The sequence below is a fragment of the Octopus bimaculoides genome, chromosome 1 (genome assembly GCF_046866305.1).
Source record: "Octopus bimaculoides isolate indiv1 chromosome 1, ASM4686630v1, whole genome shotgun sequence".
Classification (NCBI taxonomy): Eukaryota; Metazoa; Mollusca; class Cephalopoda; order Octopoda; family Octopodidae; genus Octopus; species Octopus bimaculoides.
In genome coordinates this window covers 161,631,034-161,652,536 of record NC_142928.1, presented here as the reverse complement: position 1 = coordinate 161,652,536, position 21,503 = coordinate 161,631,034, and the positions used below count along the sequence as shown (strand labels likewise).

At 35.3% G+C, this 21,503-nt stretch overlaps 1 protein-coding gene across 4 annotated transcripts in view; it reads left to right on the top strand.

Annotated features, from left to right (window-relative positions):
- The window catches only part of LOC106884425 (protein transport protein Sec24A), an 84,277-nt gene extending 69,534 nt beyond the window's left edge, over nucleotides 1-14,743 (top strand). For all 4 annotated transcript variants that reach the window (XM_014935807.3, XM_014935805.3, XM_052972226.2 and 1 more), the window contains 9 exons: nucleotides 3,222-3,345; nucleotides 5,604-5,762; nucleotides 6,390-6,563; nucleotides 7,105-7,215; nucleotides 7,653-7,831; nucleotides 8,986-9,120; nucleotides 11,154-11,351; nucleotides 12,389-12,492; nucleotides 12,767-14,743. In XM_014935807.3, the coding sequence (XP_014791293.1) occupies nucleotides 3,222-3,345; nucleotides 5,604-5,762; nucleotides 6,390-6,563; nucleotides 7,105-7,215; nucleotides 7,653-7,831; nucleotides 8,986-9,120; nucleotides 11,154-11,351; nucleotides 12,389-12,492; nucleotides 12,767-12,881 (1,299 nt within the window). In that variant the 3' untranslated portion in view covers nucleotides 12,882-14,743. The remainder of the gene's footprint in view (nucleotides 1-3,221; nucleotides 3,346-5,603; nucleotides 5,763-6,389; nucleotides 6,564-7,104; nucleotides 7,216-7,652; nucleotides 7,832-8,985; nucleotides 9,121-11,153; nucleotides 11,352-12,388; nucleotides 12,493-12,766) is intronic.
- Nucleotides 14,744-21,503: the final 6,760 nt, after the last annotated feature.

Here is a 21,503-nt window from a genome sequence, read left to right as displayed (position 1 = left end):
AGTTTTGATTTTAGAATGAAATGGAGAAATAAAAGCTTTTTTGAGTCAATGCTGTTGACGTAGGGAATTTATTGTATGTCTACACTTTTTCAATTTCATATCATCATACATGAAAATTAAAATATGATAACCTGGAACATTTCTAGGTATATCTGTCTGCATTTCTCATTAGTGTTTTGTAACAAAAAATACTGTTAAATGAATAATACATCATATGGGAAAAATAGGTTTTGTTCCAAAATCCCAAGTTGTTCTGAGCATTGTGGATGGTTGCTGAGCGATATTTTTGTGGTCCAAGCAGAATCTTTGATCACCAACTTGTGTTATCACAGACCTATTCATGATAAGTGTAACAACATGGTTTACAGTGAGCATACCATGTTATCCCAGGTCAGTGTAAAGTAAGGACAGATGTATACAAAGTCTAATAATTTTTTTCCTTATCAAGTATTTTGACCTTCATTTTATTATTGTATTTACTTATAGTGTTTATTTCAATTCTCTATTAGTTCTAAGATATTGAAGTTTCAATCCTATTACATATGGCCTCTTTTCTATTATTTAAATAGTTAAACTAGTTGTTTGCCTTTCTCTTAGCTTTTCTTTCATATTAACATTAACAGTTATATTACAACAGCTGAGTATTTAACTGCTGTTTTATCATTAATTATTTTAACCGCTTTGTTGCCATTTCTTTTTTTTTTTTTTTTGAAGTTTTTCAAAAATTTTCTTTGTTCTTTTCATATTTAACTTGCTTTACATGTTAAATATGAAATGGTTCATCAAAACTTTTGTTATTAATACCTTCACTGCGTCTTTTAATTTTCTCTAATTAACATTGTAATTTATTTTTCAAACTATTATGCTCTCAGACACTTGTATTCTCTTTCTTTTACACATCACACAATTTATATTCTGTCTCACTTACATTTAACACACTTCACTGAGATACAAATTACTTATCTGCTATCTTTTCTTTATTCACACTTACAAGTTACGGAATGTTAAATTTAAAAAATCAGCTATTTCCAATTTTTTAAATACAAAAATAATGTGTGGATTCCTTTTTCATTGTACATTTCATCTTCATAGAATACAACACTTCTACTCTTTATCAACTGTTTGCCTATTTTCTTTAATGTCTATTACTTTCATTTTATTTAAAATCTACTTTAGTCTGTTTCAAATGAATGTTCTGGTTCTTTTTATATTCTATTACTTATTTTACTTCTTGATTGAAATTAATTTCACTAAGCAAAAAGTAATCAATACATGAATAAGTATTAATTTCTATACTGGAAAAATTGGTTTTCTTTCAATTGATATTATCATCTAGTATATATAAATCGCAGTATGTGTGTGTATAATGACTAACACATACATTATCACAATTCTCAACTGATTTTCACCAAACTTTACGCACACATTACTTATGTCCTAATGATGGTCATGCAACAATAACATTTTACCCAGAGCTCCCATGTAATTGTACTTTTTTAATCTTTTTATAAAAGTGAAAGGATATTGTCTATTTATTTCCACTATCCACCTACGATGGTGATTCAGTTGATTACGAACACTGTACATGATGAATATCCAATACAAGACTATCTTAATCTACATATTTAAACTGCATTAATCTTTGGCAAGCTCACCTTTACCTATTCTGAGTTACTTGAAAGGTGATATTTCCTTCCCTCTCATATTTGTTGATTGTTTTGTTTACCTTTGATAAACTTTAAGGATGCTTGTTTACCTATCCATTATGATATTTTGACTGTTGTCTATTGTTTCAAATACGTTTTATCATTGCCTTTCTAGCCCTTTTTAAACAATCACATATGATTCATCCCAAAGAACCAACCTTTAAATAAGAGTTTTGCTTCCACTAGCGAAATCTATACATATCTTTCAGAAAGCTCCATACCAATTTAACTTTATGCAGCATTTACTGTTAGTTTATGTGCAGGCTATGTGGGAAGACAGAATAAAGGGGCTTTTGTTAGCTTATCTCTCCGAATAAAAATAGCTCTCTTTGCTGTTGAATAAAATAAACTCACAGAGGGGAAGTTTTAATGTCTTCCTTCAATTTTCTTACACCATTTATGTGGCTGTTTCTGACAAGAAATTTCTCTTTCATGTTAAACAGCTATATTTTTGTAGTCATTATCCGTAATCTACTGCCAAAACATTTCAGTAGCTCTACTTTGCATCGCTTGCAAACTTAAATGTTTTATGATCATTTAATTGCAATGATCTCCACAATAACCAGCCTTCAATTTCATTTTCCGTTCCTAGGTTAATCGGAAACATAGATTGGTGTGCTACTCATAAACCTTCTAGGTAGTTCAATTATTTGGTGAAAAAAATACCACCAAAGCAACTTAAATCATCCAATGGATGAATGCGTTTGCTAATATATATATATATATATATATATATATATATGTATATATAAGCTTGTAATTAATATTTCCTCACACCTTTTAGAGTAGAAAATTAAGGTGGGGTTACTTCAATTAATATTTTAATTCACTATGTTAACAACTAGTAGTTTGTTGAAATAACTCTGTAGAAAAGCATTTAATTAATTAGAGAACTAAACATGTAACTAACTTTAATATATTCTCTATTTTGTTCTTGCTGTATGAGCTTAATTTCTTTGTTTGACCTTTTTATGGATGTAAATTCTCATCAAATACGATAATAGAATGTCACTTTGGTTTTCTTTAACATGTTTTGTTATTTCTTTCAAAGGTGGTAAGCTGGTGGAATTGTTAACAAATTGGACAAAATGCTTACTGGCATTTTTTCTGGCTCATTATGATCTGAATTCAAATTTCATTGAGATCAATCTTGCCTTTTGTTCTTTTGGAGTCAGTAAAATAAAGTACCGGTCAATGTATTCAACTAAACCCTTTCCATAAAATTCCTGGTCTTGTGCTAAAATTTGAAATCATCGTTTCTTTCTTATTTGATCAAATCATTAAATTGTAGATTTGGTAGTTCATTGGATAAAATATTTTGTGGTGTTTGTTTATGTCTCTGTAATCCAGCCTGGATTAACTTTGCCTTTCCTCTATTTGAGTGCCAGTAATGTACTTGGGTTCAGATCAATCAGTTCTTCTTTATAAATGTGTTGTCTTATACCACTGTAAGAAAGCATTATTTTATCATATTTGATAGTTGTATTAACTGCTATTTGTTTTAATGCATTTTAGAATATTCCAAATCTTGGCCCAGCAACAGATTTTTACAAAAAGCTTGCCTTGGACTGTTCTGCTCAACAAGTTGCTATTGATTTATTCATGTTAAATACTCAGTATGCTGACATTGCCACTGTTGGTGAGTATATTTTCAATTTCTTACTTAGTATGTTTTTTTCCCCACATTTGTTTAATAATAATAATAATAATAATAATAATAATAATAATAGTAATAATAATACTTGAATGGAGGCATGTTGATGTATGTTGTATCCAAGAGGTAAGGGCCTTAGAGTTAACCTAGAAAAACCATAGTCATAGTAAATAGGAAGGCAGACAAATCACAAATCCCTTCAGGTAGATGGACCTGCTCAATCTGTAGAAAAGGCATAGAAACTCCCTAAGATGCACCCAGTGTTAGCTATGGACACATAAAAGGTGCAGCAACATCAGAGGAAGGTTAACAGGGAAACTAACTTTTGTATGTGATAGGTGCACAGGTACAATAAACGCTGAAAATGTACAGAAAATAGACTCTATCAACTGCCAGGTGGGCAAGCTTGAGGTAGTAGATAGCTTCTGTTATCTAGGTGACCAAGTTAGTAGTGGAGGTGGATGCTCCGAGAGCATAACTGTGAAAATAAGATTAGGTTGGGAAAAGTTCAGAGAGCTCCTACCCCTGCTGGCAACAAAAGGCCTCTCTCTGAGTGAAAGGCAGATTGTTTGATGTCTGTGTGTGAACAGCTATGTTTCATGGCAGTGAAACATGGGCTATGACAGCTGAGGACAGATGTGCAAGAGAGATGATTGTGCTGGTATAGTCATGTGATGCATATAGACATGGATAGCTATGTAAAGAAGTGCCGACCTCTAACTGTGGTGGAGGTTGACCCAGGAAGACATGGGATTAGTTGGTGAAGCACGATCTTCAAACTTTGCAACTCACAGAGACAATGACTGGTGACTGATACCTTTGGCGATGTAGTGTGCGTGAAAAAGTGCCACACCCTAACAGTTGAGGGAACCCGTGGAAGAGGTAGGCCCAGGAAGACCTGGGCTGAGGTGGTGAGGCAAGACCTTCGTACATTGGGCCTCACCGAGGCGATGACTACGGACCGAGACCTTTGGAAATGGGCTGTGCGTGAGAAGACCCGGCAAGCCAAGTAAGATCGTTGCCAGTGCCCCTGGACTGGTTCTTGTGCGGGTGGCACATGAGATGCACCATTTTGAGCGTGGCCGTTGCCAGTACCGCCTGACTGGCTCCTGTAGGATTTTCGAGCGAGATCGTTGCCAGTGCCCCTGGACTGGCTTGTGCGGGTGGCACATAAAAGACACCATTTCGAGCGTGGCCGTTTTCGTGCGGGTGACACGTAAAAGCACCCACTACACTCTCTGAGTGGTTGGCGTTAGGAAGGGCATCCAGCTGTAGAAACTCTGCCAAATCAGACTGGAGCCTGGTGTTGCCATCCGGTTTCACCAGTCCTCAGTCAAATCGTCCAACCCATGCTAGCATGGAAAGCGGACGTTAAACGATGATGATGATGATGATGATGTGCTTGAGAGGACCCGTCAAGCCAATTGCACCTGTGCTGGTGGTATGTAAAGAGCATCTTATAAACTTTGGGCCTCACGGAGGCAGAGTGGCTGAGTTCCTCTCAAGTGTTGGGCCTGACAGAGGCAAAGTGATGGAGTTCCTTTCGGGCAATGGGCTTCATGGAGGCAGTGACCAAGACCTTTGGCATTATGTCGTGCTTGAGAAGAAGACCCATCAAGCCAAGCAAAATTACAGTCGTGGCAGATACCGGTGTCACACAAATTGGTGCCCATACCAGTGCACATAAATGCACCCCAGTGTTACGCAAATGGCATCCGTGCCGGTGGCACATAAAAGTACTCATTACACTCTTGGAGTGGTTGGTGTTAGGAAGGGCATCCAGCTGTAGAAAACCATGCCAAATCAGACTGGAGTTTGGTGCAGCCTTCCAGTTGCCAGCCCAGTCAAACTGTCCAACCCATGCCAGCATGGACAACGAATGTTAAATGATGATGATGATGATGATGATGAATAATCATAATAACATTGGAAGTATCTGCACTCAATTAACAACATGGCTCAAAAAGATTGGTACAAATGTAAAGGATAGAACACCTACAAAAATCATCATTGCTTGGAACTGCAAGTGTTCTCTGCAGGGTTCTTGAAGCATGATCAGTAAACAAATGTCACCTTTGTCTGCTGGCTGTGGTTAGCTGACTCTTTTTGATCATCCCCAGCAAAATAAGCTAAGAGTTTTCATCAAATAATAATAATGAAGGTGATAATAATATGTATAAAATTGTTAGGAATTTGTATTGTTATACACTCTATTTAAACACAATTGTTTGTTTTATTTGCAGCCTGTGCATCCAAATATTCAGGTGGCTGTGTGTACCATTACCCATCATTCCATTCTGTTAGAAATCCTTCTTTGACTGATAAATTTGAGTCTGATTTTGCACGTTACCTTTACCGCAAAATAGGCTTTGAGGCTGTGATGAGAATCCGTTGCACTAGAGGTAAGTTAAAGGCAGTTTTCTCTTTCAAATTTTAATTTTAAAAAATATATTTTAATCTTTTTGAGACATGCAGTGTTTTGGTTTGTGTAGCCAAGAAGACTAAAATTTTCTTCTGTTGGGATTGATGGGTGCATGTGGAAAACAAAGGATAAAGTGCCTAAAACTACTTTATTAGTATGTAAAGCTATATATATATATATATATATATATATATATATATTATGAAAGCTTATACGTCTATCACAAAAAGAAAACCTAAAACAACACAATACATGTAAATATATGGAATAATAAGTCTAAATGTTTCTGTGAAAAAACAAAACAAAAATGTACTGAAAGACAATCTCTGATTGGTTACTGTACTTCAAAACCACCATTCACAACATTTGTTTCATCGGGCCGATGGATTGACTTCAAAGTCCTTTCAGCTTGTATCACTTGGGCCAATCAATTGGCCTGGGTATCCCAAGAGGGTTAAATGTATTTTGCATATCTTAGCTATTTAAGAAAAGTATTTTATAATAGATGCATATTTAAAAAATAAAAAAAAAAATTTAGATTTGCTGCTCGAATTAAAATTAGTCTTTTGATAATGTTTATAAAAATTTTTTGCCTTTTCATTTTCAGGTCTCAGTATCCATACTTTCCATGGAAACTTCTTCGTTCGCTCAACAGATCTTCTTTCACTACCAAATATCAATCCTGATGCTGGGTTTGGAATGCAGATGTCCATTGAGGAATCTTTAAATGAAAGCAATACTGCTTGTTTTCAAGCTGCCCTTTTATATACATCAAGCAAAGGTAAATATTTTCCTTCATTATTCAATTTCTGAATATGCATTTGACTATAGCTTAAACTTCTTTCGATCTTTTATCGTTTACTTGTTTCAGTCATTTGACTGTGGCCTTGCTGGGGCACTGCCTTGAAGAGTTTCAGTTGAACAAATCAACCCCAGGCCATTTTTATAAAACCTGGTACTTATTCTATTAGTCACTTTTGCTGAACTGCTAGTTTACAGGGATGTAAATACACCAATACCAGTTGTCAAGTGGTGGTGGTGGTGGAAAAACACAAGCACAAACATAAATATATATACACACACACAATGGACTTTTTTCAGTTTCTCTCTACCAAATTCACTAACAAAGTTTTGATCGGCCTGAGGCTATAGAAGAAGACACTTGCCCAAGATGCCACGCAGTGGGACTGAAGCAGGAACTATGTGGTTGGGAAGCAAACATCTTGCCACACAACTACACTTGTTGTTTTGCTGATTTCTAATTACATATCTTAATTTTTGTCCTGGATATACATTATTTTTGCCTTTTTTTTTTTTTAAAGGGGAACGACGAATAAGAGTTCATACGCTGTGTTTGCCAGTAACTACTGAACTGAGTGCAGTCCATGCAGGAGCTGACCAGCAAGCCATTGCAGCTCTTCTTGCCAAGATGGGTAAGTTTTGTATTGATGATTATATATGCAGTTTGAATAATGGAACTGCAACTACAATATTTTATATTTTATTTCTACTTTCATTCTCTTATTTCCTTCTATATTCCCTATCTCCTCCTAATTCCTTATTTCAAGCTCAAATATTTACCTCTATTTAACCATCTCACATTGTCTCTGATGAAGGGATATCCATAATATCCTAGAAACAGCTGTAAGACCATATCTATATCTTTTTCCTTATAAATATCCTGAAAACTCCTCACAGCCTAGGTTTTGTTATCTCATTTTGTCTAATTATATATATATATACATACAGAGAGAGAGAGTGAGATGCACACAGCCACATACACATTTACGAGACCAATAAACAAATTTATCCCTATTCATGTTCCTTCTGTGATGTTTCATGTATGTCATTTTTAAACCTGTACTTTCAGCTGTGGACCGTACCCTGAGTAGCTCCCTGGGAGATGCACAAGATGCTCTCATCATTGCTGCGGTGGATGCCCTTTCTTCATATGCATCATCACAGTCATCTGCCAGCAGAATAGGAAACTTGCTTTGTCCTTATTCTTTGCGTCTGTTACCATTGTATGTGTTGAGTTTACTAAAAAGTGTAAGTGATTTAAATTCTTTGAAATTGCAACTAAAGTAAGAGTTATAAAAAATTTTTTTTAGAGAAATGAATGAATAAATTATTTTTTATAAAAATATGTATAAACAGCATCTTTCTATATTGATAAATAACATCTCTTGTTTCATATAAAAAAGAAAAATTCTTATTGAAATAAGACGATGCATATGTTTCTTTATGTCGTCTAGCCAATAAGGCGGCAAGCTGGTAGAAATGTTAGCATGGTGGGCGAAATGCTTAGTGGTATTTCGTCTGCCTTTACGTTCTGAGTTCAAATTCTGCTGAGGCTGACTTTGCCTTTCATTCTTTCAAGGTCAATAAATTAAGTACCAGTTGTGTACTGAGGTCAATCTAATCTAGGCACAAGGCCCAAAAATTTTGGGCCTTATGCCTAGAGTAGAAAAGAATGTCATCTAGCCAATTTTACAATATGACAACCATTAGATGTAAAGATATTTTATTCCTTCCGCCTTAGCGAAGGCAGAGGTATTGCTTTTAGTCGTGTTTGTTTGACCGTAGACAAGATATTTCAAGAACTGCTGGATGGATTCAGATGAAACTTTCAGCGATGTTTGGCCTCATGACTGGCATGAACTGATTCGATTTTGGGATCGATCCAGCACCGGACAAGGATTCTGGATTATTTGTTATATTTACTTAACATGATTACGATCTTACGTTAACTTTCAAGTCTTTCTCAATTATCTCCCTTTAAGCTGTAGCTATTTTGAATGGTGAATTCGACAACTTTGGCTTGTATTAGATAAGGATAAACTATTTATTACTGTTACTAAATTTTCTACAGCCACCTTCACATTTCATGACTACCATTGGGATCAATTAGGTACCGGACAAGGATTCTGGATAATTTTTCCGGTGTTTTTACTTAATTTTTGAGAGCGGTCAGGTTCATTTTTGTTTGTGAGAGCAGTCGAGTTTATTTCAGATATTCTCATTTTAAAAATCACCTCTTTCTAATTGTTGAGAGCACTTTGGTGTTGCCTTGGCAGAGATTTGCACTCTCTGAGTGCTCTTGTTCTTCATGATTTAAGAATGTAAATAAATTGATTTAACTGTTTACATTTTCATTTTGTCGGTGCTTAATCCTACATTTGTATGTAATTATTTTCTTGCAGAAGGCATTCCGGAGTTCACATGTCAGCCTTGATGAACGAGTGTGTGCTATGGAGCAGTGCAAGACACTTCCAATGTGTTATTTGTTACAAAAAGTATACCCTAATCTTTATCCTGTACATAACTTGGATGATGAGGTTAGTATTCTTCTTTTATTCTTATAATCTTTTATTTGTTTTAGCCTTTGGGCTGTGACTTTGCTGTGCACCAAATTGAAAGGTTGTAGTACACAAAATTGACTCCAGAAAATATTTTTTATATCTGACAGTTATTCTATCAGTCTCTCTTTTGCTGAACTGATAAGTTACCAGGATGTAAATGAGACACTAATCACATGTACATCCAGATGTATGTATGTAAATATGTATGTGTGTGTAATATATATATATATATATATATATATATATATATATATATTTGGCCCTTGGCTATAGTAGATGTTTGTCCAAGGTGCGCTCACAGGGACTGAACCTGAAACCATGTGGTTGTGAAGCAAGCTTCTTAATCACACAACCATGTCTACAGCTGTGATCTATTTTTATTCTAAGTTAGTTAATTGTAAAAAAAAACATTTTGAAATATTTCTGAAAGGTTTATATTCTTTACTCCTAATGTAATTCTGATCATCTCTTTCCCCATCTCTATTAATATTTCCCTGTATTATCTGAAGTTCAGAGCAGTTATGTCATATCTTGTCTATACAAATTCTAATACTAAGTTCATTTCTCACTCATATTCAGGCATTTTCTTAACAGTTATGCTGTACAATCAATAAAAAATGCTTGTCCAACTTCAGTTACTGAATGTCCTCTGTCTTCACTGACAATGTTTGTGGCACATCATCATTTTAATGTCCCCTTTACCATGATGTGTGGAGAATGCATGAGATACATCATCATCATATGTCTATTTCCCATGCTGGCATGGGTTGGACGATTTGACAGGAGCTAGCCAGCTGGAAAGTTGCCCAGGCTCCAATTATCTCTTTTGGTATGGTTTCTATGGCTTGATGCCCTATCTAACACCAACCACTTTACAGAGTGTATTTGATGCTTTTACATGGCGCTGGCACATGTTAGAATTTTAAATACTTAGATGTATATTACAAAGCTTTATATATTTTGACCATGCATAAGCAAAGGTAGGGTATTGTAGTCGCTAGTCTTTGTCTGTGTGTTAGCAAAATTACTGGAAACTGGCTGGAAGAATTTTCACCAAATTTAGCAGAAATATTCATTGGGTAAGTGGTTCAAGCTCATTATTGGTGGACGAGTGAATCAAAATGTCTTTTCTTCTTTGTTACATATTCATAAACGATAATCAGGAGGAAATAACTCGATGTCATTTTGTTGAAATATGAATTTGTGTGAGAATATATTCATCATCATCATCATCGTTTAACGTCTGCTTTCCATCCTGGCATGGGTTGGACGATTTGACAGAGGACTGGTGAACCAGATGGCTACACCAGGCTCCAATCTGATCTGGCAGAGTTTCTACAGATGGATGCCCTAAATTTTATTTTAACCTTGTGTGTGCACAGGGTATGCATCACCCTCTGATGCCTTTTTTTTTCATATGTATCTTATTTGTATTTAAGAAGAATTGATTAACCACTGTGCCTTCCCTCTTTTATCCATCTCTCTATTCATTTCAATCATCTCATTTCTATCCCTTAGACACTACCATTTCTCTTTCAACAGTTATAAAGGTTTGCAAACATAGATGGCCACCCTGCATACCACCACTAGCACCATTCTATCCTTCCTCCATTCTTCACTATACCTACATATGAATCAAAGACTGTATTGGTCCTTCCCCATTGCTCTACTTGTGTCTACCTTCTCTCCCCCCACCAATTATCACATGCTCACTTCAGTCATCACTTGATCAGTCATATCTCTCATCTCACCGCCTGTGACACTTGCTCACTCACTCCCAACCATCACTCTTTCTCTCTATTTCTTTTACTCTCCTCTCCCTACAGTTTCTCTACCATCACAACACCCTTTCATCTCTCCCTTTCTGGTCTACCACTACAAACCCCATACAGCAAATAAAAAAATTTTGTTGACCTTTTATTTATTTATTGAAGATGTGTGATTTGTAAATTATAATTCTTTGAATTTGGCCGTGTAAGTGATTGGTATTTCTGTTTATTCTTTTGCAGCACGTGACTGATCGGGGTGGTAATAGTGTTCCTTGGGCACCTGTACTACAGCTGTCAGCAGCCAATTTGGACAGACATGGTGCCTATTTATTAGATGTAGTTGACTCTATGATTCTATTCATTGGTGGTGCTATTAGTGATCGGTTCTGTCAGGACGTTTTTGACAAGCCTAATTTCTCTTCGTTATGTGATGGACTGGTAAGTATTAATTCTGTTTTCTAATGAAGTGTTAATTATATACTATCAATTTACATCCTTCAAATAACAACTCTTTGTTATTTTGAAAGTTCTAATAGATGCGGGTGACACATGAAATTTCTTCGAGCGAGATCGTTGCCGGTGCCCTTGAACTGGCTCTTGTGTGGGGTTGTAGGATTTTCTAGCGAGATCGTTGCCGGTGCCCCTGGGCTGGCTCTTGTGCGGGTGACACATGAGGTTTCTCGAGCGAGATGAGCGTGGCCGTTGCCAGTACCGCCTGACTGGCCTTCGTGCGGGTGACACGTAAAAGCACCCACTACACTCTCTGAGTGGTTGGCGTTAGGAAGGGCATCCAGCTGTAGAAACTCTGCCAAATCAGATTGGAGCCTGATGTAGCCATCTGGTTTCACCAGTCCTCAGTCAAATCGTCCAACCCATGCTAGCATGGAAAGCGGACGTTAAACGACAACGACGACAACATTTATGCATAATTTATGCACTTCTTATAGGTGGAAGACATTGCACATTTCATTAGTTGATATCCTTAGGGAGGGAAAATTAAAGAATTGGTGACAGTAAGGGTTATCTCAGAAGCGTACTGTTTGAGGGTAATAGCAGGTTTTAGTGATGAATAAGGTGTATGGTTTTACGTGACTAAAATATATTGGATCGTAGTCATGGTTGGACTGAAATCCATGAATATTTGCATGTAGGAAGGAAGAAGATATGAGGTAGTCTTTTTCCTTTTTATTTGTGTATAAAATCTTGTAGCAGTTTTACTATAATTCTATTTTTATATCAGATAATTCATTTCTTCAAATAATAAAGTTATTATTATTATTATTATTATTATTATTATTATTCAGGTCACTACCTGGAATCGAACTCAGAATCTTGGGGTTAGTAGCCCGTGCTCTTAACCATTACGCCATATGCCCGCGGGCTTTTTGTGTAAAAATAAAGTTTTTCTTTGTCAAAAATTCTTGTTAAGTAATGTAGCAATATATGTTTATAATTTTCCTTCTTTCTTTACAAAGACTTCCTTGCCAGAACGGGACAATCCTACATCAGAAAGACTGCACTTGTTCATTTACAGTTTAATGGATTCTCGGCCTTATGGTTGTAGCTTTATCATACTTCGGTAAGAACAATTAACTGTTTGGGAATAATTGCTGGAAAATAAGTTATAATTCAACATTTAAGATAATTACAAAGACAATTAAGATAATGAAATAGCTTTATTTATATCTTTTTTTTTTTTCTTTATCAAAAATCCTCTGGTATTTCTTTACATATTTCCATAATGCTATTCTAAGCAGTTACACTGTAAACATGTAATATTTGTTCTGACTGTGTATATCTTCTGAGTGTTCAACTGATTAAATGTTTTTTTTTTTTCCGTTTGTTTATTTCAGAGAAGACAGCAAACGAAAACATTTGTTTTTCCAGCATTTTGTGGAAGACCGAACAGAATCAACTATGTCTTATTATGAATTCGTTCAACATATTCAAAAACAAGCGAAGGGATGAGTGTATTTGCATCAGTATTTGAACTTTGGATAATGTTTCTGACTGTTGTAAAATTAACACAGGCCACCATTCTGCCATGGGCCTAAATATGCCATCAAACCACTAAGCACACATAGGAGGAGTGTTGAGAAAGAGAGAAAAGGGTGGAGAAAGCTAGGAAGCTGCCTTGAAGGTTTGGGTAGCTAGCTAGGCTTCTCTCCCTGTCTCTTTTTCACTTACTCTTTATTATTTTTTTTTTTGTTTTCTCCCTTTTAACTTTCCTCATATTTGGTGCCACATTTCCATATTATCTTATATATATATATATATATATATATATATATATATATATATATATATATATTTTCAACAAACCATAGACTTATGTTTTAATGAAGGAAAATAGGAAATGATTCTGCACCTTGGTTAAAAAAAATTTTTTCTCTCTAAATAAAATTGTTTTATTTTATTTATTTTATTTTTTTTTTGTTCTTTTCCCTGAATTGAATGAACTGTCCAAGAGTAAATCAGATATGACATATCATTGTCCCTCTTCATAATTCTGTGTGTTTTAAATATATGATTTGTTGAGAAATGGAAATATTACAATGAAATATAGCTTGCTCAGGAATGTAAATTTAAAACAGATTGAAGTGCCAGTACTAAAAACAAATGACTTAATAGATTAGCTCAAGTCTTTTAATAAATTATTTTTAGAAAATTGATTTGTTAAAACAAATTCTTGCTTGAGGCAACATTTTTTTCATGTATTCTGTTGTTATATCAGTGCTAGTATTTCTGTTAAGAAATTAGATAGGTTTATTATTTCTGAATAATCATTATCTAGTCCTTTTTAATTATCATTTTGTACTTTTTTTATTTAAATAATGTTAGCAATTTGTCTATTAACACTTTCAGTGTTACAATGGCCACAGGTTATGTGGTTTTCAGTGATGTCACTTTGCATTCTGCTTGCAAGTAATTGCTGGTCTTTGCCTTTCATCCTATGGGGGAGGGGTAGAATGAACAAGATACCAGTAATTTACTGGAATCAATTTGTTTATATCCCTCCAAATTTGTGATCTTGTGCTAATATTATTGATTTAGACCAGTAAAGTGGGAAGGTGATATATATCTCAGTAAACTAAAACCAAGTCCACGACCAGTTAAAACAGCCATGCAATTTGAAAATAAAGGTTTCTGGAGTTTTTTGGCGACTCACTAAACCAAATAAAATCAAATATTTTTTATTCAACTGTAGTTTAATAGGGCAGCTTGCTTGTATTCAAGTCATGTAAAGCAGTCCACTTGCTACTTTGACTAAAGTTACAAATGACAATGAAAGAGTTAATTGAAGAAATGTGATCTTATTTAAAGATTTTTATTTATGCTAGCTGGTGACTTAGTTTTGTTTATTTCAACTTCATTCTCTTGTGTTATACATTACTTAACAAAACAAGTTTCTATAATTTTTATGTAAATAGGAAATCCAGGGAAGTTTTCTGAAACAAATCTATAAAAATGAAGAAAATGAAAATATCAGTTGGCATACATAGTAAAGAAGAAAATAACCATCAAGTGACAATCAATTAAATAAGAATATTTTCTTTTTCTTGTGGATAAATGAACTTGATGTTTATGAACTGTTACAAACTACATAGTTTACTTTTGTTTTGTTTTTTTTTTCACTTTAATATTTGATTAATATGAATAAAAGTATAATACAGGCCTGACTTCAATATTACATATCTGGTTTTGTTAAAATATGTCCAAACGTTATAAAACAGAATTCAACAAGCTCCCAGGATTTTGAGTCTGAGTTTTGAAGTGTAACTGCTTGACTCTGTAAATAAACTAAATAAAAGGTAGAAATTACCAAATTTGATTTTCGTTCTCTTCAGCATTTGCAAACCTGATGTTATAACTTCTAAAGATGAATTTTTAGAATATTAATTTTAGGAGGGCAAAGACTAATTATAACGAGGAAAAGGAAGCATCATCTAAAACAAAATATTGTTTACTCTAACGAAATTATGCAAGATCAAGAGTATATCATTTATATAAAACAAATACTTACATGTATATATGTGTATAAATGTGTTTGTTTGTGTGCAAGTGTGTATATGTACATCTGTGTATACATATGTGTGTATATGTATATATTCTGTGCATTTTGACTAAATTGAACGTGCATAACCAAATAGCTTGTAATTGGTTACATCACTTCACATTCTGAGTTCAAATCCTGCCCAGGTCAACTTAGTCTTTTATCGTTTCAAGGTTGGTAAAATAAGTATCACTCAATAAATGTGTGTATTGGGGTCAATATGTTCAACTATACCCCAGAATATGGTTCCTCAGCATTGTCACAGTCCAATGACTAAAACCAGTAAATGAATGTGTGTTAAGCAGCAGTCTTTTGTATCAAATTTACTCTGATTTTGGAAGGCTAAACCAAAGACTATAGTTTTTATACCTTGGTGTACTGAATGATTGCTTTTATGTATCAACAGCTTGATCAATAATGGAATAATTTGTCTTGTACAATGTTTGCAAGATTTAGATACTGGACTACTTATCGATCATATGGTCTCAAGTACTAACTAACTTTAGCCATTTTGCTTTTGCCTTTGAACAAGACACCATAAATCAGTTTGTGCCAGCTTATCTGACTACATTTCTTCTTCTTGTCCCACTCACAGAAAAAAAAAATATCATAAAAAACATTCTGTGGATTAGTGATCAGCAGTTAGAAAAGTGTCTAATGTGAAAAAAAACAATTGAGTTTAACCTATCCAACTTATTCTGTCTAGAAAAATTGGATGTAAAGCACCACATACACTCAGTTTATTTATATATTTATTTTCATCACCAGCCAGGTGCTCTCTCTGGGTGTAGAGTTTGGCTTGCCAAGACTCTCCAGTTCCCTCTGTGTTGCATTGCATGTATACGGTCAGTCAGACTCTTGTTTCGAATCCATTTTTTGATGTCATCAACCCACACAAATGTCTTCAATAGTCTTTTGATCTCTTCCCTTTCACACTTTCCCTGTTAGAATGGTCTTGGGGTAGTGACTTGTGGCACATTTATTTTAGATCAGAATAATGATTATCAATTATATTATTATCAAAAATGTTTTTTTCTTTTATTTTTTCCTTCCTTACTCAGCTCCCAGTTTGTTGATTTTAATCAGGTTCTAACATATTACTGTTTTTGAATAGATTATATAAATCTTTGCTAATGATAATCTTCCGACAGTTAACTAGTGACAAGGAAAAGTAAATAAATATAGACAGATCTTCTGTGCCGATACATTGCATCCTTTAAAATCTCCATGCTTCCTGAAATTCCCCGATACTACACCTGATATCCCCCCCCCCTCCATACACATGCACACATGTATATCATGACTCATACACTGTTCACTTTCCTGGCTTTTGTACATAATTCTATGTACTATACCTGCACCTTTGATGAGTTGTGGTCACCTGAGCACTAAACACAATAATTTCATCATTATTATATATCATCCTCCATTGAGGATATATCTTCAAAGAAAATTTGTTTTAATAAATCTCTCTCAATTATCATTGGGTTTTACTTTGAAATATTGATTTGGCTGGTTTATATTACATCGTCTTTTAATTATTTTCTAGTTTTCATATTGCAATATTATCCCAACCTTAGTCTGAAGTTAATTTGACCAGTTGTTGTTGATGATATGTAGAAAAAGGAATTACTGTTTATTTTTTTAAAAATTTTTGAGACAATGTTAAAGATTTGATTTAATGATATTCTTATTTGCCAAAATATTTAAGATATTGCTTTCTATTTGTTTTTGGTTGTTATTAAGTCATTTTAACAAGAATGAAATTTTAACTTGCATGGCTAATTTGATTCAGCTTTTTGGCTGAAAATATTCGAGAAAGTGTTGGTACTGAGACTAAATGAAAAGCACTGCTGTTGTAAGAATCTATTTCAACAACCATTGTTACAAAACTTCTTACATTGTTACAAAACTTCTTACATTGTTACAAATATTTGTGAAGAAGGCATGTCTGCCATTTCTTTTTCTTTGTGTGTGCATGTGCATTATTTTCTCGTTTTTTATCGACTAGAGCAAAGAGAGCGACTGGCTTCTGTTTTAAAAGGTGCATGGTTTTTTTTTAGTTTATAGTTCATAATAACCAAAATCATACAATAAATATGGTGGTGCCATGAAACTTGGCAATTTTGTTTGTGTTATTATATTCAGTGAAGCTTAATGAAAAGTTTTATTATCTACTCCCATTTCATAATTAAATGGTTAGGTTTACATTGAGTATCTAGCTATATTATTAAATATTCTAACAGTTCATGTAAATAAGTGTTTTATTGAAAAATTGTTCAAATGTTGTTAAGGTTATTTAAATCTCGTTTTTTGTTATTGTATTCTCTGAACACGTAAAGCTTTTTTTTTTTTTTTTTTTTACTTTCATGCTCATACTGATATGTTGCCAACAATAGTTAATACTAGAAACATTAATTTGAGTGAATTTCATACATTTTGTTTCCAATTTGCCATTTCACACATAGGTATTTATCAGTGTATTTGTGTATACATACATACATACATACATACATACATACATACGTACGTACATATAGTGTTGATGGCATAAAAATTTATAAACTTTTGAGAGAATGTGAAATAATTGTGTTTTTGGAACAGTGAATCTTGAAGCTCATAAAGCTGCAAATAACATAGAGCTTTTTCTGTCCAAAAGAGTTTTGCAACCCAATTTTTACATAGTATTATTTATAGCTTTATGTGCTTTGAAGTCTTCTGTTCTAAACAAAAAGAAAAGTATTTTATATATATATATATATACATATATATATATGCTCCAAGCACCTATAAGAGAGTATTCGGTGTTCTGGCAAGGCATACATATGAAGCTGGATATATAGATTACCTTTTGATATACATACATACACACACATATTTGATTTTGCAGATGTATCTCTAGATATTAAGGATATTTCCCCCATTACAAGCGAGTGACTGTGAAATTTACTCAGTTTCTGCACTGTCAAATTTTTTACACTGTTTTTCTGTTTTTCTTTTTTGTTTGTTTTTATTTTTTTTTAATATCTATAAGGAGGAGGTACTGGCAAGTATTTGAATTATTAAAACATAATTAAGTAAACTTAGTTTTATTTGAGAGGTAAGTGAATATGAACAGAAAGTGAAATCTAAATAGAATAAATTAATTAAGCAAGAAATACAAGGTTGCTTTAATTGTGTTGTTGACATCAGATCAACATAAGTTTGTCTTCAAATCCTCCTTATTCATCTTAATTTTTATGTGGTTGTTGGCATGGCAGACTGACAGAAAAAAAGTATTCATTAGAGATTTTTCATCTAAAACAATTTTAAAACATTTTTAACTATGAAATTTTATTTGTTATGATGTACTAACATCAGTGATATATCAAGAATTAAATAAATATTTAAAACTTAACCTTTTAAAAAAATTTTTATTTTTGTTCTTTATGTCATACTCTTTTACTTGTTTCTTGTTTTTTTTTTGTTTTTTGTTTTTTCTGCTTTTCTCAACAATCCTAATTTGTCTATAAGCACAGGCATGGCTGTGTGGTAAAAAGCCCTTTCTGTTATCAACATTCACTTGTTTCCAATCAAGGCAGTAGATGTTTCCCATGGCTGGACATGTTTCAATGGACGATTAGAACTGAACGACAGCACTTGCATGATGCTGACACTGGTTTGCAACTATCACAGAGCCAGGACAAAAAACACACACACACACACACACACACACACACACACACACACCCACCACCACCATTAAGGCCTTCGAACATTGGGCCTCACCGAGGCGATGACTACTGACCGAGACCTTTGGAAATGTGCTGTGCGTGAGAAGACCCGGCAAGCCAAGTGAGATCGTTGCCAGTGCCCCTGGACTGGCTCTTGTGTGGGTGGCACATAAGATGTACCATCTTGAGCATGACCGTTGCCAGTACCGCCTGACTGGCCTTTGTAGGGTTTTCAAGTGAGATCGTTGCCAGTGCCCCTGGACTGGCTCTTGTGCGGGTGACACGTAAAAGCACCCACTACACTCTGAGTGGTTGGCGTTAGGAAGGGCATCCAGCTGTAGAAACTCTGCCAAATTAGATTGGAGCCTGGTGTTGCCATCCGGTTTCACCAGTCCTCAGTCAAATCGTCCAACCCATGCTAGCATGGAAAGCGGACGTTAAACGATGATGATGATGATGTCTGTTGCCCATGCTGGCATGGGTTTAACCAAAACTGGCAGCAGCGGACTCCAGTCTGATTTGGCATGGTTTCTATTGGTTGGATGCCCTTCCACTTTACAGAGTGAACTGGATGCTTTTATTTGGTATCACATAGGCGCTTTTACATGATTCTGCACAGGCACTTTTACATGGCACTGTCATTAGTGCTTTACACCATCAGAAGGATTGGTCTTAACACTTCTGCTCCAGGGTATAAGTCTTCTTGAGTACGGCCAAGCGCCAGGTATCTCAGTCCTTTGCCATCTTGCTTGAAAGGTTCAGGTTCCTGAGGTCGTCCTTCATCATCATCATTTTAATGTCCACTTTCCCTTGCATGAATTCGATGGAGTTTTTTAAGGCAGAGTTTCTATAGCTGGATGTACCTTCTTGTTGCCAATATATATGTGAGGAAGGCAGCGAGCTGGTAGAATTGTTACCATGCTAGGCAAAATGCTTTGCAGCATGACGTCCTGAGTTCAAATTCCACTGAGGTTGACTTTGCCTTCATTCTTTTGGGGTCAATAGAATAACTACCAGTTGAGCACTGGAGTCAATGTAATTCCCTTCCCTGAAATTGCTGGCCTTGTGCCAAAATTTGAAACAAATGTATATATATGAGGAATGCGGTAAGCTGGTTGAAACATTAGCCCACTGGGCAAATGGTTAGTGACATTTCATCCATCTGTTTGTTCTGGGCTCAAATGCTATCAAAGTCAACTTTGCTTTTCATCCCTTTTGGGATCAATAAAATAAGTACTAGTTGAACACTAAGGTCAATGTAATCAACTTAACCCCTCCCCAAACTTGCTGGCAGTGTGCCAAAATTTGGAATCAGTATGTGTGTGTGTGTATATATATATATATATATATATATATATATATATATATTGGGTCATACCATAAATAATGCATTTTTTTATACTTTTATTTTTCAAAATTAAAATAAAGTTCTTTTTTAATCTAAAATATACTTTCCTTCATTTTGTACATTGCTCTTCCATCTATCTGGTAGACTTGCAAGGCCCCTCTTCCAAAATTCACTTGTCTGTGATGAAAAATACTCATCCAATACTGTTCTGACCTCGTCTATAGAATTCATAATTTTTCCATTCTAATGATTTTGAAGACTGTGGAATAAATAATAATCAGAAGGGGAAATGTCTGGTGAATATGGTGGGTGGGGCATTGTTTCCTGTTCAGACTGCTTTAGCTTTTGGAATGTCATCCTCGCTGTATCTGGCCAAGCATTATCCTGATAGAAGGACACCTTTTGTCTTGAAACCGAAGATGGTCATTTTTCTTCTAGTGATGACTTAAGCCATTAGAACTGCTCACAGTAGATTTCCTTTGTTATCGTTTGGTTTGGGTTTAAAAGTTCAAAGTGGACTAAACCTTTCATATCCCACCAAACAGATAACAACACCTTATGTGGGTGAAGACCTTCTTTAGCCTGGGGTGCTTGTGTTTCTCCTTTCTCTACCAACTGTCTTCATCACTTGACATTTTTATAGAGAACCCATTTCTCGCCAGCAGTCACTATTCAGTCCAAAAAAGGTTCATTCGTGAGATGTGGCAGCAAAGAAGAGCACACATTCACTCTCTGCATGCGGTTAGACTTGGAAAGCTTTGCTGACTTTTCCAATGGCATGCATGTGTCATTGAACAACCAAATCCAAGTTTCTCAGTTAGTTCCCCAACAGTTATGATGTGAGTTTGTTCCACCAGGGTTTGCAGGACATCCTTGTCGAGCTCTACAGATATTCCAGGATGAGGCTTGTCTTCTAGGCCCCTGAGGTCTGAAGCTGGGTGGATTGCTGATGCCATCTGGCGGGGCTTGGGGGACAGCGGACCCAGGCTCTTAAATGTGCACATGACACCTGCGGTCAACTGGGTGGGTGCTAGGGCAGTTTTGACCCTATGGACCCCTGTGGCTGCAAAGGACATGTGTTTTCCCGATTTCTTGAAGTGTCACCTATGCCTGGAGCCTGGCTTTATCAGGAAGAACTGCCCTCAGGGCCGTGGGAAAGCCCTGGAGCAGGAAAAAGGAAAAGTGCCCGCGCCCCCATTGGAGGGGGAGACAGTAGAAATCGTGAAGGAGGTTGCCTCCACGAAAAAAAGAAAGCGGAAGAAGGTGAGCAACAATTGTTGCTCATCGAAGGATCCGCAGGTTACAGGAAAGGAGGACCTTTGGGTTAAACCATTAGAGGCCCCTGCTCCCGCAACCCCAAATAAAAAAAAAAGGAAAAATGGGATACGTTGGCGTGTCCCGATGCTTCATCGATGGGAAGGGAGCCACCGATGAAGCAGACAGGCCCCTCCACCTTGTGAGTGGGACAGTGATTG